The sequence below is a fragment of the Pteropus alecto genome, unplaced genomic scaffold, assembly GCF_000325575.1.
Source record: "Pteropus alecto unplaced genomic scaffold, ASM32557v1 scaffold34, whole genome shotgun sequence".
In the NCBI taxonomy this organism is placed as follows: Eukaryota; Metazoa; Chordata; class Mammalia; order Chiroptera; family Pteropodidae; genus Pteropus; species Pteropus alecto.
Window position 1 is genome coordinate 1,302,418 of NW_006435763.1, and position 18,830 is coordinate 1,321,247.

Below are 18,830 nucleotides of genomic sequence, written 5' to 3' on the forward strand. Positions count from 1 at the left end.
CTCCCTCTCTCCCTTTCTCACTCACAAACTTTTGCATCCTGCAAAATTCTCTCCTAAATTCTTCGGTGTGCATTTGCTAAGAATAGAGCATTCTCTTTCACGACCCAGTACAGTTATCAGCTTTATAATAGTTTTGTACTGTCCGCGTTTCAGTCTATCCATTGGCCTAATGATGTCCTTTTTAGAGTATTTCCTCCCCCTAGTACGAAATCCTGTCTAGGGTCACGTAGTGCCTTTTATCGTGCTGTCTTTTGAGCCTCCTGCACTCTGGGACATTTCCATAGCCTTTCCATCTCTTTTAAAACATTTACATTTTTTGAAGAATACAGATCCTCCTCCTCCTTTGTTTTAATAAAATGTTCCTCGTTCTGTCTTTGATCTTTCTTGGTGATTAGATTGAGGTTGTGCATTCTTGGTTGGAATATGGCATAGGTGACATCATGTCCTTCTGCCCCTTGAGGGTGATGTTAATTTTGGTCACCCGGTTAAGGTATTGTCCAGTTTCTCTGCCATATAGTTACTCTCTCTTTTCTTTGCAACTAAGCAGCAATCCATAGGGAGACCCTGATACACAGATGTCCCGCGCCTCATTAAGATTCCCCCTTAGTCTTGGCATTCACTGATGATTCTTGCCTGTTCCAGTCTTTGCAAGAATGGTGGCAAAGTGTTCGTTTTCCAACATTGATACTCTTTCTATGTTTAAAAGTCCACATTCCACTATAAGCAAGATTCCTCCCCTTCTCCCCATTTATTTATTTGTCTGTCTATTCTTGGCAGGGACTCATAGATTCCAGATTCTTAGTGGTTTATATTTCATTACTATATTTAATTAACTTGATACTCAGATTGTCCCAGATTTGGCCGTTGGGAACCCTTTCAAACTGGCTGCTGTGTCCTTGTGATAAGGCCCCATCATTTCTTCATGCAGTCTTTACACTTTGTGGCATAACAAGGTATTCTAGGTTCATCTTGTACCTACTCTGCCCATCCCTGGGATTAGCCATTTCTCTGAAAAGCCCTCATTCCTCTCAATGGGCGATGGTATTAGAGGTCAAGATCTGGGCACTGGATGTGCTCTTCGCTACTGGGCTGTCTTGCTTTTTGGCCTTTTCAATGGACAGATCTAGGAAATACATGCATATATATACACAAAATAAACATTTATTCATGTATACATATACATACCTTCAAACATGCATATCTGTATTTTAGAAATCACATATTCATACCAGTACCTCTAAATTCTGATCAGTTCCCAGAGGGCTCTGTCCTGCCTTCCTCCATTTCAGATTTATATGTTTTTCCTTTTTCCACAGTGAGAGCTCTAGCTCCCATCGGCATCAATAGATTTATTCTCTCAATTCTATATTCTACACGTATATATTCTATATATAACATCTAAAAAGTTTCAGAATTGTTTCTTATTTAATAAATAAAGAATTCAGAATTGTTTGCAATTCCCACCCACCCCTAATACTTCATCTGCCCCCAAACCAAAGGTATAGATAGAGTCAAGTATTGTGTTCGTAAACTATTTGGAATAGTCTATCCTTTTTTCTTTTCCCCTTCAGGGCAGGTCCAATATTCATTTGACATAAATTTGGGTCTTTTTTTTTATTATTCCATTTGGGGTTCTTCCTTCCCATTTTTGTTGATTTAATTTCTTTTTCTATATAGAATATTAACAAATTCAAAACCATGCCAAAAGTATGTTTAAAAGAGTGTCTCACTCTCCCATATTGTTCCCCCTGCCTGTTGTAGATAAGGAACTTGATCGTTTTGTGGAATATCCTTCCTGTTTCTTTTTGTAAAAAGAAGTGTACGTGTGTATGTTTTTCATTCTCCCTTCTTCCTTACACACAGGGTAGCACACTGTACATGCTCTTTGGCATTCTGATCGCTTCACTCAGCAATATCTCTGAAAATCGCTCCGTATCAGTTCACAGAAGTCTTCCTCAGTTCCTTTTACAGCTGCCCTGTGTGCATGTACCATACTTCGTTCAGTTAATCTTTATGCTTGGACATTTAGGTAGTTTCCAGTATTTTGCAATGACAAATAATACCACAGCGAACACCCTAGTGCGTGTGCATTTTCGTTTTATTGGAGGCATATCTTCCAGATAAATATTCCTACAAACGTGATTGCTAGGTTGAAGGGGATAATAGTGATTTAAAATGTCCTTTTTTAAACAATTTCTTTAAAGAAATTCTTTTTTAATTGATAGTTTCTTCTTAAATGTATTTAGGTTTCAAAAAGTGAATTCAAATAAAATGATTAAGTAAATAACAAATAATACAACACAGAGACATGGCAAAAATTGTAAAGGCAGGCAGGTGACTGAAGTTTGAGCCAAAGTAGTCTAGGTTATTGCTGTAGTCCCTTCATACTCCAGATTAAAACCTGGTTGAGGTGCGGGCTCATGGTATAATAACTGAGGTTCAGAGGGAGCCCCCTGGGAATTTATCATCAGGGCCTGAGTCTTGGCCTTGGTGACTGTCAGTGGAAATCTGAGTCCACACGAGCCCACCGATCTGCTTTCCCCAGTGGCAGCAGCGTGGCGTGTGCACCCCGGGAGGGGAGCTGGGCCACACTGAAGCAGGCATGGTGTCAGCAGGGAGAGGCGGGCAGAGGGCTTAGAAAGCCATGCAGAACCATGCCAGGGTGTTCTGGTGTGGCATAAGGAGGGGTTCACTCTGTCTCTGGATTACAAGGAAAGGTCAGATCCTCTTTTAAAGATGGCTGTAGAATTTATTTTAGAGCAGTGAGAACCTGGAAGACCCTCTCTCCAAAACCCTATTACCCACTCCTGTCATGCCCATACAGCATTTTGCATACAGTTTCAGAGTTGGCAGGCTATAGGTAAGAATTACGACTTTTAAGAGTTGTTGGGATAAAATTGTTAAAAAGAAGCTGGCTTATTCTCCAGGCTGAGTCACTCGGGCTTGGCCTTGTAACCTGCGGGGGCTGGTTCTTGGAGCTGAGTTTTTCCCTTGTCAACCTGGCTGGGAGGCGGCTCAAAGGTCACAGGGCAGAAACCAGAGTGGGAAGCTGGTGCCGTGGTCTAGCTTTGTAGTCTTCAGGTGTCTTCGTTGGCATGCCTTATTAATAAACACAAATAAATACATGAGCGTGCATCTCTCAAATATATACATACATTTATTTATTAAGAATTATACATTTGGCATTACTGTGCTAATGGTATATACATTATAAAACAAAATAGATTCTTTAAAAGATGAGAATAATGAAAAATGAAAGAGGTTCTGCCCAGGGGATCATCTTGCACACCCACTGAGGTGTGTGCGCCCTGCCGTGAGGACGGGGTAGCTGAGAGGCACCTGGAGGAGGTTGGTGGAGGTGAAGATGCCAGGACAGAGAAGATCGTTGGTTCCCAAACGGTGGTCTGCCCCGCCTCCTGCCCTTTGCCGTGTTCATGCGCTACTTCAGCTACTGTGCACTCAATAGCTTTCCGTGATTCACCCTCTTGTTTTTTATTTCTTAAGTTTAGCCTCATCCTAAGCAGTAATATCCACAAAAGAACAGGTTGTTTTTTGTGTGCAATTAGAATTTCCTTCTAACGTTTATTAAAATAAATATAAGACTATGCAAACAAAATGTTCGTCTATGTACCACTTAAAAAGCATGTGTCAGCCCCACCCCTGTGAGGGGGAGATGGCCCTGTAACACTTTGATCTGTGGTATCTGACTCCAGATTACAGTGGGAGGGAAGTGGCTGGTGAGGGGCGGCCTCCCCACTGTCCCCCGAGGTCTGGCTCTGTGCGGACATGTGGGGGGCGCACTCCTCCATGCCAGTGGGTGGCCTCAAGCACCCTAACAGAGTCCCAGAAGAGTGTTAGCGATGCAATGCCTCCCTGTGAGAACACTGTGCACGAATGGGTTGCAGGCTGGGTGGGGCTATGGATCACTCCGCGACCTGTCGCAGCCGCCATGCGTCATTGCCCGCCCTGCCTACAGCCAGAAGCTCCTGCGCTGAGTTAGAGCAGTCAGCCATTCATCCATTCCAGAGATACTTATTGAATACTCGCCAAGTGCCAGGCCCTGGACTAGACATGGGTTCTGGAAGACAACATGGCAGCTAAGGCGGCCACTCTTCTGAAGCACACATTCTAGTAGGAGAAGGCAGGCAGGCAGGCAGCAAGCAAACCAATAAATAGAAAATCCAGGTAGTTATAAATGCTATAAAGTAAAATCAAGATAAGAGGGGAAGGGACAAATCTATGCGGAATTCCAAATAATTTAGCCCTTCAAGGAGTTAGAACTCCCCACTCCTCAAGTGTAGGCTGCGCTTAACGACTTGCTCCCAAAGAGTATGGGATGAAAGGAGGAGGGAAGGGACCTTCCAGTGGAGAAACGTGAGGAGCAGCGTTCACTGGGCCCAGTGGTGCAGGCGAACGTCAGAAGTCATGAGCCATGCTGGTACCCTGGACCCTTGATGCGGTATGATGAGAAGGCCACTTCCCCTCTGTGGTCCTTCTCCCGGAAACCTTTGACCCCTGTCTAATTACAGGGCCACTTCCCCTCTGTGTGGTCCTTCTCCCGGAAACCTTTGACCCCTGTCTAATTACCAGAAAAACGTCAGACAAACCCAGATTGAGGGACATTCTACAAAAGACCTGACCAGTGCTCCTCAGACTGTAAGGTCATCAGAAGCAAGAAAAATCTGAGAAATTGTCACAGTCAAGAGAAGCCTAAAGAGTCATGACAAATACATGTAGTTGGTATCCTAGCATGGGTTTCTGGAACAGAAAAAGGGCATTGAGGAACTCTGAATGACGTATGGAGTTTAGTTAATAATAATTTGAAGAGGTAAAGGAGAAACAGGTGGAAAGGGTGTCCGAGATGTCTCTGAGATGGTGACAGTTGAGCTGAGCCTTGAATGGTGGGACTGAGTCACGCCCGGGTTGGGAAGACGTGGGGAGAGAGCATCCCAGGCAGAGGAAACAGCCATGTAAAGATCCCGGGGCAGAAACCAGCTTGGGCCAATCTCATGAGAATGAGAAGAGCGCAGCACGGCTGGAGCGGTGCCAGGTGGAGGGGGCCAGGAGGTGAGGTCAGAGGTGGACAGGAGCCAGGCCGTGTAAGGCTTTGACGCTGGAGGCATTTGGATTTCATCTTGAGTGTGATGGGAAGGCAGCGGGGAGTTTTGAGCAGAAGGGTGACATGAGCTAATTTCCGCTGAAAATCACTTGGATCTTTGTGAAGGTCTATTTATTATACCTGTGTGGCAGCGTCTGTAACAGGGACACCTTACAGCGCAACAACCATCCACCTCTAATTCAAGATGTTTTCCTTTGTTGTGCGTACCTTTTTCTGAAAAGTAAAATGTGCTCCATGCTGAAGTTGGTTGCTACAAGTAGCACTTATTTAATTGGGAAAACTAAAACATGGCTCCTAACCTCTCTCTGCCTTCCGGAAGTTGTAAATGGAAAGGGAAAACAAATGGCTTCGGTCATGTCAAAGCCTCTTCTAAAGCGTAAATAGTTTCAGAATATTTTCAGCGCATTTGGTTATGTTTTATTAACCACATATTTCTTCTATGCTGCCTCAACTCCTTTGGGAAGGAAGGAAGTGTGGTATCAATAAAGTAAAATAAATACCTTTAAAAAAACAAAAAACAAAAAACCTTGAAATAAAACAAATTATTGCAATTTGTGCGCTTTCTTGTCAAAATCAGGGCCTTGTTTCCTGGCGACGCCGGGATGCAAGGACAGAGAGGCTCTGGCCAGTGTCTTATTTCTCCCGCAGCGCGTTGCTGGTGCTCCTGTCGCCGCTCTTGAACCTTTGCTGATGTGATAGCAGTAGTTCCCTGGGGCTTCATCCGGAACGTGAGCATGAGCATGTCTGTAAACCGAGGTCTGGGACGCTGTCCGGGCTCATCCTGGTCTCTGCATTTGCTTCCAGAGATAGAGATGGTGATCATGGAGCGCAGCAAGCTCCCGGAGTTGGCCAGCACCTCCGTGCAGGAGCAGAACACCACGGATGAGGAGAAGAGCGCCGCCACGGGCTTGGGGAGTGTGCAGTGGAGCAGGTAGCCAGCCACCCAGAGGCCCAGCCCTACTGCGCCTGTGCTGTGGCGGGGCTGCCCACGAGCCAGCCCGGCGGGGCGGGGGTACCTACTGCTCAGTCTCTGGGAGCAGGAGCTGGGCTCCTGAGGGTACGCGCGTGAGGGTATGGATAGTCCACGGCCTCTTCCCACCACCCAAATGGCCTCTTCGGCCTCTCAGCCAAGCCGTCTCGCTTCCTGCCCTTTCCTCTTCTCCAGCCCTTGGCTGCCAGAGGCCCAGCTCCTCTCGAGAGGCATAAGCACAGCTGGCACTCAACACTGCAGTGCTCACCCCCTGGAAAGAGAATGATGGAGACATGGCGTCACCACCCCCAAGCACTGTTGGTGCTGGGTCCTCTCCTGAAGGGTCTTGGCCACTCCTGGCAATGCTCTATGGCTCCCAGGAAGGTTGCCCTTGGGAGCAGCGTTTGGATCTCCCTGTCTCATTCATTCGCTGCCACACACACCACCGTCCACACAGCCTGCCCTCATGACTCAGCCGGTATGATTTAATGCTGCTGTCCACCTCTGACTTTGTGCCTGATTATTCATTTCAGTGATGGCCTGCCAAAGCGACATCCTCTTAAACCTTTGAGATGCCCTGTTTCTTGGAACCTCGCTGTAGCACCACCCCTTTCAGAATCAACTGGGGTAGGAGCTGCTCCCCAAGTGTGCAGTGAACAGCTAGGAGGGCTTCTTTATTTTGGTATTATTTTCCCGTCAAGTGGCTCCACTGCACAGACCCCTGTCATAACCTCTTAATCCTACTCTAATGTTAATAAATGGGTAACAGCATGATTTCTCTGTCAGCCTACAAGGCATTCACTTCCTGAACTCGCGGGGTGGGGTGGCCGAACTCACACCCCCATCCAAGCTGGATTTATTCATCCAACTTGAAGTGAAGAGTTGAAACACACTAATTTTTTCCTCCACATCTTGTTTATCTCTCTGCTTGGCAAATGTTTCAGTTGTCTGACAAGATTAATTTTTATCAAATGCACAAGGGAGCCATTTTTAGTTTTGGTTAAATAAAACACAAGTGTGGAGTGTGGTATGGGCTGTTGGTTGTTGTAGCTTACAAAGACCTTTTTGATTTTGCCTGGCAGCAAAAATGACTCCTAAAGCTCTGAAAATTAAAGAAATCATTCTAAACACAGAAAGGGAGGGGAAAACAACTTTCAGGTGCTGGACGCAGCATTACTTAGAATATGAATAATTGGAAAAACCACAAATGATTAGAAGTGGGGGATGCTTAAGCGAATGAAGGGGCCTCTGCTTAATAGAATATTAGCTGCTGCTTTTAAGTGAATACTGTCATGATGTGTTCAGTTTCTTAGAATCTAATAAATAGAAACAGCACATTTTTTACATAATATAGTAACACTATATCTTTGCTAAAGGATGAAAAATACCCATATATTGTGGAGGAAAAAACAAAGTGCATATACCAAAACGTTATGTTTGTATGTGGGGGTTGAGACTTCCTTTTTTTCTTGAATTTTAGTGGAGAGAGGTTTTTCTTAGAGTTGATTTGAGATTGTTCCTTAACTTTCAGTAGCTTTAAATGGCATCTTCTGCCACGTGGTTTATAATGGAAGCTGTTCCTGGTGCCTTGAGTTGGGCCACATTCAGGCTTAAGGCCCCGGGAACTTTGGGGCCAGAGTCCTTCTCTGCTATGAGACTGAATGCCAAGGAGAGACCGGCCCAGGTGGAGAGTTGCCTTCTCCTTTGCAAAGGTATTGAGTTGTCGGTTGTCAGAAACACCGCCAAGGACTCTGTCCTCCCAGTTCCCGGCACTGAGCAGGGAGGAAGGCACTGAGGGTGAGGGAGGGGACAGTTTGTTCTCCTTGACATGAATTGAATCTTGACATTGGGCCACTTGTCTGAAGAAACAGCCTAGTACAGAACGTAACTGTTCCTACATTATGGACTATATCTGCATTCAGGTTTAAATATGGGCCAAGAAACTAAAAACCATTCAAAACGCTCTTTTTAAAAAAAAAAAAAAAAAAGGCTTTAAAAAATTATAGAATTAACACACATTCAGAAAATATAAAAAAAAAAAATCTTGAAACGTATAAAGAAGGGGAAAAAAGGTTTCCATGATGCCAGCATTTAAAGGCAGCTGTTACTGACATTTTGGTTATTTCCTGTTAGTCATCTTTCAATGCCAATTTAGTGGGAATTCTCCCCTCTATCTCCCCAATAACTTATACCATACCATATCTCATTTTTCTTTTTTTTTTTCTGTCTAATAGCAAACACCAAGCATCTTTTTCACTTTATTGGACTCTTAGTAAACAAAATGCTAATGGCTTCATAATACTTCATTTCATAACAGATGGTACATCCACCCAGGCCGCCTTCTGCTACTGGGCGTTTGGTTTTTTGTATTATTCCCAAATGAAAATACAATCCAAACTCTAAGCAGCTGGTTTACAAGAAAACATTTTCTCCTTTATTGCACTCTTAATTTGAAAGTGTTATCGCTGTGGGCTCATAAGAACCCATATGCACACGTGGCAAAACTATTCACGAGTCTGAAAGGTCTAGGGATGCTTGGTCTGGGGCCCAAATATAAACGTCCCCTTTAAGGTTCCTCCTGTAATTTCTGTGTATCCCATGTTTATTTGAAATGTATGAGAAGTACATTTTCACTACTTTCTCTTTTACATTTTTCAATGTAATATTCTGAATCAATGGTACATCTATGGAGTTCGAAATTCGAGAGTATAAAAGGTTATGCAATGACCGGTCTCCCTGCTTCTCTGCCTCACTGTGTCACTCCCCCCAACAGCTGATGTTGACAGTGGCTGTGTATCCTTCCAGGGGTCAAGTGTGCCCTTGGTCACCCATCGAGGCACTGTGCTCTCTCAGCTTCGACCTGGCATCCAGAGGGGGCAGCCACAGGTGGTCACTGGATCAGAGCCTCCTGCCTCCGTGCCAGATCTGTGCATATTCTACTATCCTTGTGCTGGAGAGTTTTCCGCCTTTCACCTGGAAAGGCAGCATTTGGGGTGTGCGGTTTGTGATATCTGCAGCCACTCTATAGATCTTACCCACAAAGCATCCGTGGTGAGAGATCTCATTGATTCTCACCAGTCAGGGAAAGTCGGTCCAAGAAATTGCTGGGCCAGGACCTACCAAAATGAGATCATGGAGAAATGTCCTTGAAATATTCAAACTAGAAATCAAATGGCAGATCCTGTGTCCTAGCACTTTCCACTGCGTACCTGGCCCTATGTTAAAAGCCATTCCATTTTCCTTGTACTCGGATCCTCATAATAACTTTGTAGGGTTTAATCTCCGTCTATAAGGAGAGGTTTTAGACAACTAACCCAAAGGTTTGCAGCTAAGAAGGAGCAGGATCAGAATTTGGACCCCGGCAGTCCGGTTCCAGAGCCCACGTTCTGAAATTGTTCCGACTTGGTGCCTTGTCTGGTGTCGTTAGTCTGCCACATTACCCCGTTTTCCTCATTCTCTTGTCGCTCTTTGAAGTGACGATACAGTCTGTCTGTTCTCTGTCTCTGCCCACTGGCACGGGAGTGCCACAAGAGCAGGAACTCGGTATCATTTATCCCTGATGTCTGGGACCGCTGGTGAACGATTGCAGAATGATTAAGTGGCCTGTTCCTCAGCCAGTTTCTCCTTGAGATAGTAGCTTCCCACGGGCTGAGCTGTCGCTCATTTGTCTTGTCATCAGCGCCTGGTGCTGGACGGGGCGCATGGTGGCCTCGCACATGCTGGTGGCAGACCTGTAAGAGGAAAGGCAGGTAGCTCTGTGTAGGTGGGAGAGGACAGCTGTTCACCCATGTGCACCACAAAGCTCATGAGTGTCCCTCCTTTTTCCCAGACCCTTCCTGGACATGGTGTACCATGCCCTGGACAGCCCGGACGATGATTACCACGCGCTCTTCGTGCTCTGTCTCCTGTACGCCATGTCTCATAACAAAGGTAAGCCCGCTCACCTCACCTGCCGTCCTGGCATCGCTGCCCTCTGCTGTTTGGAGGGAAGAAGGAAAGCTGCTTTCCTTGAGGAATTTTCTTTCTGGTTGGCAGACTCCCTCAGAACTTCTCTTCAGCTTTGTTAGAATTTCTCAGGTGCTTTTCTACAGAGTAAAGCCACAGGAATTGGTTACTCAGGCAGTACGGGGGAAAAAAACGGTTCAAGTGCGACTGACCCAGTCTGACTGTATTCACACTGTGGTTTTCTTTCGACCCCTTGCTTTACACCTACCTTAGCATCTGACCTCTTTCCTAACATCGGAACCAAAATCAGTCAAATTGTAATCTTGGTTTTGCTATTTATAATAGTGGATGTTCTCATTCTGTGTTCAGAGCTAAAATAGACTCTGGTCGGATTGTGTGGAAGCACAAGTTTCCTTTCCGAAGAAAGGTGTGGTTCCCCGGCTTCCCCTGCTGAGGCTGCGTGGTCAGGGTCAGACTCCCGCAGAGCCGACAGATGTCAGTAGGATTCATTCATTCACTTCCTCCCTGGGAGCAGCCTGGTGTGTGCCCCACCTGGCTTGACATGAGCAGGTTCTGAAATCCTCATGTCAGAGCCTCTTCAAAGAAGAAATCAAGAGTATTCCTGTGAGCTGGGTTTGGCATAGATGGGACTTCACATCAAGGGATGTTTTAGTTGGTTTTTCATAACTTTTTTGTGAAATAGGTGGAGGTGTGTTTTACCAAGATAGCCTATGGCTAGAAACATGTAAAAAGCACTCAACATAAGGCAGCATTTATTCATTCTTAACTCATTAATCACGATAAATAAGATGACTAGTGGCAAAAGAATATATAGTGAGGAAAGTTTCCCCTCCATCTTTGTCTTCTGGCTCTTCTTCGAAGCGGTTCGTGTAACCAGTTTCTTTTGTATCTTTTTAAAGATAGTCCGAGTACGAGTATATGTGATTTTATCTCCACAACTGCCACCTCTTAAAAAAACATAAAAGGAAGTATTCCTTATTTATTGTCTGTTCTATACCTTGTTCTTCTCACATCGTCATGTATCAGCACGTCGTTTCGCATCCCTGTAGAACTGCCTTCTTTTTAATCGTGTGTCTGTGCCATCATTTACTCTGCCATTCCCTTCCTGGGCGGCACTGATACTATTTCCAGGCTTTTCCTACTACGACAGGACTCACCATGATGGCTCTTCTCCCTCCACAGTCTCCTCATGGCTTCCTGCGTCCCCTCCAGCTCCCAGCTTGGTGTCTGGGACCTCCTTGAGACTAACCAACTCTCACCAGTGGATCGCTTGCCACTCCCCCGGCCCCCACCTTTTCTCCCCTGCTCATTCCAGCTCTGTAGTCTGGAACTCCTGCTGGTTGCATGTCGGACACTCTATTTCAGTATTTCAGCAACACCTGAAACAGTCTGTTTATACCACACTCATCCTTGTAAACGTACCCTGACCTCATCATACTTCCTGCCATTTCTGGTTCAGTCGAAATTGCCAGCCAAGGTTGAAACTGCCTTGACCTTTAGCTCCTTCCCTCCCTGGATCCCAACATGTAGTCATCAAATGTCACTGCTCCCTCTTCAGCCTCTGATCAGCAGAATTTATCTGAGTGTGACTCAGTGCCTGGCTCTAAGCTGAGTGCTCGAGGCGACAACCAAAGGCATAAGAGCAAGAGAAATATGGACACATCATTCCAGTGGCCAATTTCACAGCCTCCCCGAAGGATCAGACACGTGTTGTAATCCATCCTCCATGGCACTGTGAGGTAGTCCTGTGTAAGACTGCGTTGACCATGTCCTTCCCTGGTTCAGAAACCTCTAGCGCCTTCTTGCCCTTAAACTTCGCCCTCCCGTACCTGTCATTTTGAATATCCAGACTGTATTCATTATTCCAATTTGATCTGATTCCCCTGACTTCCCTTCACAGAGCCTTGGCTCTGGCCCAGGGATTAACCTTTTTATGTAGTGATCGAACTCTTCTGTAGAGAGAAACTTGCCGTCATGGTACTCATTGAACTCTTAGATGTTCTTTGGGTTGCAAGCAACAGAAACCACCTCACATTAACCTAACTGAAAGGGGAAGTCTATAGGGAAGGCCCCTGAGGGGTGGCTTACAGGGTCCCAGAAGTTACTGAAAAGCTGACGGATGGACAGGAACCGACCAGCTCTGAGGACTTCCCTCAAGGTGGATCGTGATTTGGCCCCAGCAAATCCCAGGCTGGGAGTCTGTCCTCATCCAGGTTTCAAATTCTTGGGCAAGAGATGTGACCACTGCCGCTTGATGGCATGTCTCACTGTGGGAACAGTCAGGCTTGGTGGGGGATCAGGGTTGCATAGCGCAGACTTGGCGCCATGGGCCGAGCACGTAGCTGGGACTATTCTCAGTGAAAGGGGCTCTTTGGAAGCCTGGCCGCCACCCCAGCCAGTGCCCGCACGCCTGCCTGTGCCTGGCTAGTCAGCCACCTTCTTGTATTCGTTTGTGGTTTTCCCTACCATTTCTCTGCACCATCGCCACCACCAGTTGAAATTCCGCTTGCTTATCAAGGGTCTTCTCAGAGTTGCCTTCTCTAGGAAGTTTTCTCTGATCCCTTCAGGTGATACTCACTCTAGGTTATTACCATCTAACGTGACAGGCACATTTTATACATTGCTGGATTTGATTTGCTGAAGTTTGGTTAAGGGTTTTTGCATCTGTGTTCATGAGTGATAATAGTCTGTGGTCTTCTTGTAATTCTCTTGTTCACTCTCAGAGTTATGCTCACCTTATGGAATAAATTGAGAAGTATTCCCTCCTCCTGAATTTTCTGGAAGAGTTTTTGTAGAACTGGTTTTATTTCTTTTTTAACTGTTTGGTAGAATTCACCAGTGAAGCCATCAGAAGAGTTTTTGTAGAACTGGTTTTATTTTTTTTTTAACTATTTGGTAGAATTCACCAGTAAAGCCATCTGGAGTTTTCTTTGAGTGAAGGTTTTTATCTACTTTATCTAATTTCTTCAGTAGATACAGGGCTATCTATTAAAGCTTATCTATTTCTTCTTGAAGAGAACTTTGGTAGCTTATGTCTTTCAAGGAATTTGTCATTTCTTCTAAACTGTCAAATTTATTGGCATATACTTGTTCATTATGTTTCTTTATTATCCTTTTAATGTCATTAGGATCTGTAGTGATGTCTCTTTCTAATTCATGGTATTGATAATTTAGGTCTTCATTTTTTTTCCTGATCAGTTAGGCTAGAAATTTATCAGTTTTATATTAATTTTATTGGTACTCTTAAAGAACTTTCTTTTGGTTTCATTGATTTTTCTATATTGTTCTTCTGTTTTATATTGCGTTAATTTCTGTTCTTATCTTTATTTCTTACCTTCAGCTGCTTACTTCAGATTTAATTTACTCTTCTTTCTGTAGTTTCTTAAGATGGAAGTTTAGATCATTGATTTTTAAATCTAATCAATTTATATTACTTTTAAAATTAGCATACAGTAAAATTAACTCTTTTTGTGCGTGATTCTATGAATTTTAGTGCTCGTATGGATTTGCGTGAGCACCATCATAATTAGGATACACTACAGTTCCATCAGCCAGAAAGTTCCCTCATGCTATTCCTTTTCGGTCATTCCCTTCCTTTACCAGTCATTGATTTTTAAATTTTCCTTTTATAAAATAATAAGAGTTTAATGCTCTAAATTTACCTCTAAGCACAGCTTTCACACCATGCAATGCATTTTGATATATGTGGTTTATTTTTATTCACTTTAAAATATTTTGTAATTTCTCTTCTGATTTCTTCTTATCTGTTCTGCTAACTATGTAATTTCTAGCTATGTTCTAGTATTGATTTTTCTCCTGGTTTGGGTCCTATTTTCCTGGTTGGTTTGTTTGTTTCTTTTCATGCCTGGTAATTTGTGATTGGTTGACAGTTTTGGCAAAATTAGTTGAGTTTTGACAAAATTGGTTGAATTTTACATTGCTTGATGCTGAATCCTTTCTTCCTTTTGATATTTTTGAGCTTCGTCCTGGGACGTGGTTAAGTTACTTGGAATAGGTTTGCTCCATTTCGGGGTTTGCTTTTAAGCTTTGTTGGCGAGAGTCCAGAGCAGCCGTTAGTCTTAGGCTCGCCCGGCCCACTCCTGGCATAGTCTCCTTCCGAAGACTTTACTTGATGAGCCATGGTTAGGTGGTTTTTCCGCGCCGGCCAGCGGGATTGTTTGCCTGCTTCGTTCCAGTAGGTTTTTCCCTTTCCTCACATGCATGCGCGGAGCAGAGCTTAGCTGAAGCCTCACAAAGAATCCTGTGCACATCTCTGCAGCTCGCTCTGAGTGGCTCGCTCCTCTCTAGTACTCTCTCCTTTCAGTTCTAGCCCCTTGGCCTCCCTCAACTCCAGACTCTGCCTTTTCATCTCAGAAAGACTGAGGCTTTGTTTGGGTTTTCTGTCTCTGTGCTGAGGCCTGGAAACTCTTTCCAGACAGTGAGCTGGTGCGCTGGGCGCGCTGCCTTTGCTTCCTCTCTCTTGAGGGTTACTCTTTTGTACTGTCCAGTGTCTTATAACCATTGTTTTATGTATTTTGCCTATTTTTTTAATTGCTTGAATCAGGAGAGTAAATCCAATCCATCTTGGCTGGAAGCTGTAGCATATTTTTTTTTTAAGTTTTATTGAGATGTAATTGATTTATAATAAACTGCACGTATTTAAAGTGTGCAATTTAATGAGTTTTGGCATATGTGTATACCCATGATACAATCAGCACAGTCAAGGCGGTGTATATCCATTATCCCGGGGGTCCCCAGTATGTTAGGACCCGGGCCACACAGCAGGAGGTGAGCAGCGGGTGAGCCAGTGAAGCTTCATCTGTATTTGCAGCCGCTCCCTAGTGCCAGCATCACCGCCTCAGCTCCGCCTCAGATCATCAGGCATTAGATAGATGCTCATGGGAGCACCGGTCCCTGGTGCCAAAAAGGTTGGGGACCACTGCATTACCCCACATGTTTTCTCCTGCCCTTTGTCACCCCTCCCTACCTCTCTTCAAACAACACTGAACTGCTCCCTGTCATTCTAGATTAGTTTGCATTTTCTAGATTTTTATGTAAATAAAATCATCCAATATGTACTCTTTTTTTTTGTATGGCCTTTTTCAATCTACTAATTTTTTTTGAAGTTCATCCATGTTATTGTGTGCATTGCTAGTTCATTTCTTCTCGTCGAATAGTATTCCTCTGTGCGAATGTACCACAACTTGTTTATCCATTTATCTGTTAATGGACATTGGGTTGTTCCCAGTTTTCGACCATTGCAAATAAAGCTGCTCTGCACATTTATGTACGAGTCTTTTATGGACATACAGTTCCCTTTCTCTTGGGTAAATATAAGGAATGGGATGGCTGAATCATATGACAAGTGTATGTTTCTTTATTCTCAAGAAACTTCCAAACCATGTTCCAAAATGGCAGTGTAATTTATATCCCACCACTAGTGTATGAGAGTTCCAGTGTCTTCACGTCCTTGCCAGTGTCTGCTATGGCCCCCTTTTACATTTTGCCTGTCCTAATACCTATGTAATGGTGTGTTGTGATTTTAATTTGCATTTCCTTAATGACTAATGATGTGGAATATCTTTTCGAGTGCTTCATTCGCCATCTGCATATCTTCTTGGTGAAGTGTCTTTTCATATCCTTTGCCTATTTTTTAATGTCATTTATTATTGTTTAGTTTTAAGAGGTTTTTAAATGTGTTCGGGGTAGACATTTAAAGGTACACATTATAAAGTTCTTTATAAGATGAGTTTTGCAAAAGTTTCCTCCCAGTGTGTGGCTTGTCTTTTCATCTTCTTAACAAATGTCTTTTGAAGAGCAGACGTTTTTAATTTCCAGCAAATTCCCATGACATGTTTTATACCTTTTTTCCTCTGCATGTTTCCTCTCCTGTTCTGAACTGCTAGGCCTCTGAAGGTAGAGAGAGAGAGAGACCACGTCTCTCCTGATGGCCCCCTGGAGCCCTGAGCACCTGGTCCTTACTCAGCCAGAGCTGGCTGATTGATCGCCTCTCAGCCCTGTGGCTGCTCCCCCAGGCTGCTCTTTGCCTGGCAGCCTGTACCAGGGCCTCAGCAGGGAAGATGCTGTCTGGGGGTGGAGACGCCAGGCTCCAGGGGGCAAAGGGGCACATGAGTGAGCTCTCTGTCTTGCTGGTGGTTGGCTTTTCCCATGGGCTTCCTTCCTGGAGCCCCATGCTAGGGACTGGAGAAGTCACGGTTTGCACACGCACGTGGCAGTGCTCCTCCATTCGGTGCTGTGGCCCAGAGAGACAGCCCCGCCTGAGGTCCTGCCTGAGGAGCCTGCCTTTCTCTCCTAGGGATTTCTTCTTAAAAGGGTGGAACTGAACATTTGAGGGCATTTAATTCCTCCTACCATTTCCCACTAATGCCATTCATTTATTTATTCATTCATCCTTCTAAGAGATATTTTCGAAGCCCTCATTAGATGCCAGGCACTGTGATTAGTACTGAGAATACAGTGGTGAAGTAAGCAGATATTTTCTTGGAGGCAAATGGCTGCTGTGGAGGGAGCGAGTTGAGAGTGGTGTGAGGGGAAGGTTAGTGTGACAGGCAAGCGGGAACACGTCGTGGCATTGAGGAGCTTAGCTTGTATTCTAGTGGAGCGGGAAGCTCTGAAGGCTGTTCAGGCAGAGAGGTGTTGTGTAATCTACGTATCTTACGTGGGTTTGCTTTCTTTTGAAAATGACTGTCTGTTTTGTCTGAAATCTTCTCTGGTTCCAAGACCATGTAGTCAGGTAGATCATGATGAATTTATTCGTGTAGTTATTCGACAAATGCACGTGGGGCACCAACTGCATGCCAGGCCGTGTGCTCAGCATGGGGCTGCAGACTCCAAGCTGCCCAAGGCCCTCACCCAAGAGGATGTGGACCCGGCCTGCAGGCATCAGGAAAGACCTCTCAAGGACACTGGACCGAGAGTTCAGGGAGCGGGGGACAGAGGGCCAGAAGATCGAGGGGATCACTGACAGAGGGCCGTGCAAAAGGAGTATAAGAGCCTGTGATGCGTCTGTAAGCTCACCGTTCATTCATCAGGTGGGCACGCAGCATGCCCCTGGTGGGCAGGTGCTCTGAGAGGTGGCAGGCTGGAGCCAGTCCTCAGGGAGTAGGTGGGCAGTGGCAGTGGACTGCATCCTATGAGCTGAAGGACGGTTCAGCCAGGAACTGATCCGATCTTCTCTGCATCCCTCAGAGTTGGTTCACAATAGTTCAGCCAGAAGACAGTGAGATGGAGATTTGGGCAGCTATGGGCCGTGTTGAGGTGAAACCGAAAGCTGTTCTCATCGTTCTCAAGATATCTGCTGAGATAGCTCCAGATATCTACATGCTAAGCGCCATTGTGGGCATTGGAATGAGTCTGACGAGTCTTACTCAAGTGAACGGAAAGACAAGTTGTGATTGTGGAGTGAAAAAAAGTGAGCCGGTGGTGGCAGTGCAGGGGTTACTAGCCGGGGTGGTCAGAGAAGGCGTCTATGAGGAAGGAACAGCAGAGCCATGGCCCAAAGAGTGACAAGGAGTTAGCTCTGCAAAGTTCTGGGGCAAGAGCTCTCCAGGCAAAGGAACCAGTGTGTGCAAAGGCCCTGAGGTAGGAAAGGGCTTACAGGCTTGGGAAATTCTGCTTGCTTTAGATGGCTGGGGCACCAAGGGAGAAAGAAGTCTAACTGATGCCCAGATCTCTGATTCCTGCCATTGTGTGGCTGGCGACGCCATTTCTAGAGCCAGCGAGCATGGGGCGTGGAGCAGGTTTGGAGAGGGAGCCGGAGAGTTTAAGTTTGGCACCCTGACTCTCAGGGCAAACTTCCCAGTGGAGGAGCTGCCACCTGGTTTTCGCTCTAGTCCTGGCCTGTGGGCACAGGTCCACGTTTGCTGGGGATTTGTTGGTGATGGCGGCAGGGGTGGGGGTTGGCTGGTTTTTTGGTTAAGAAGCAGGCAGTTAGCTGCTCTTCAAACCTTCAGCCTCGCTTTTCCAAGTCTGTACCCTCCAAGCAGGCCCCCTAATGAAATGGTCTCTTTCTGATAGATTTTTCATTATAAGACAATTTTAACATAAAAGCAATGTTAATAAAAACCAAATGTTAGTTCAGGCCTTCCAGTAAATCATAATAGATTAGATGCTGCACCGAAATGAAGATCCCACAGTGGAGAGGGCTGACTGGTTGGAGGAAGGCGCTTGTCATGATTCAGTTGGGCCACAATGAATTCTGGTTATATCTGTAATAGAAAATGCAGCCTCCTCTCCTTTGTCAGGTCTGCAGAGCTCTGGCCCGGGGGGGCGGGGGATGGCGAGTGTTGCAGCTTTTATATTCTTAAAGTTTCCCCCACTCCACCCACTGTCCACTCCTGCCCCTCCATTTATCATTGTTTACCCAAGAGGCATCTTTGGCTTGTTTTTGTTTTTTTTTCTGAGAAGTTACTGGAACATGGATGAGAGAGGTATGGGAAAGGTCGAAAGGTAATAGGATAAAGGGAAGCTTTCGCCATGGAGAGAGCTGGCAAAACATCATTTTGGATCTCAACTGACACATCGTCAGAACGAGAAGTACGTTGGAGATCGGCCCAACATCTGCTTAGGTTTTGAAATAGTTGGTCTATAGTTTTCCAAAGTTGGCAATGCTCGCGTGACTACAGCCAAGGAAACCTTGCATGGTCAAAAGAAAAAAATATTATTTTGACCATTGTTTACCTAGCATCATTGTGGTCTCTTTGTCCGGGTTCGACTGTCTACTTCTTTTTACATAACTTCAGTCTGGGCCTTTTC

At 45.2% G+C, this 18,830-nt stretch overlaps 1 protein-coding gene across 1 annotated transcript in view; it reads left to right on the forward strand.

The window, feature by feature from the left end:
• The window catches only part of CLEC16A (C-type lectin domain containing 16A), a 201,540-nt gene that overhangs the window by 57,649 nt on the left and 125,061 nt on the right, over positions 1-18,830 (forward strand). The window contains exons 11-12 of the mRNA XM_025046098.1: positions 5,803-6,050; positions 9,919-10,019. Coding sequence (XP_024901866.1) covers positions 5,803-6,050; positions 9,919-10,019 — 349 coding nt within the window. The remainder of the gene's footprint in view (positions 1-5,802; positions 6,051-9,918; positions 10,020-18,830) is intronic.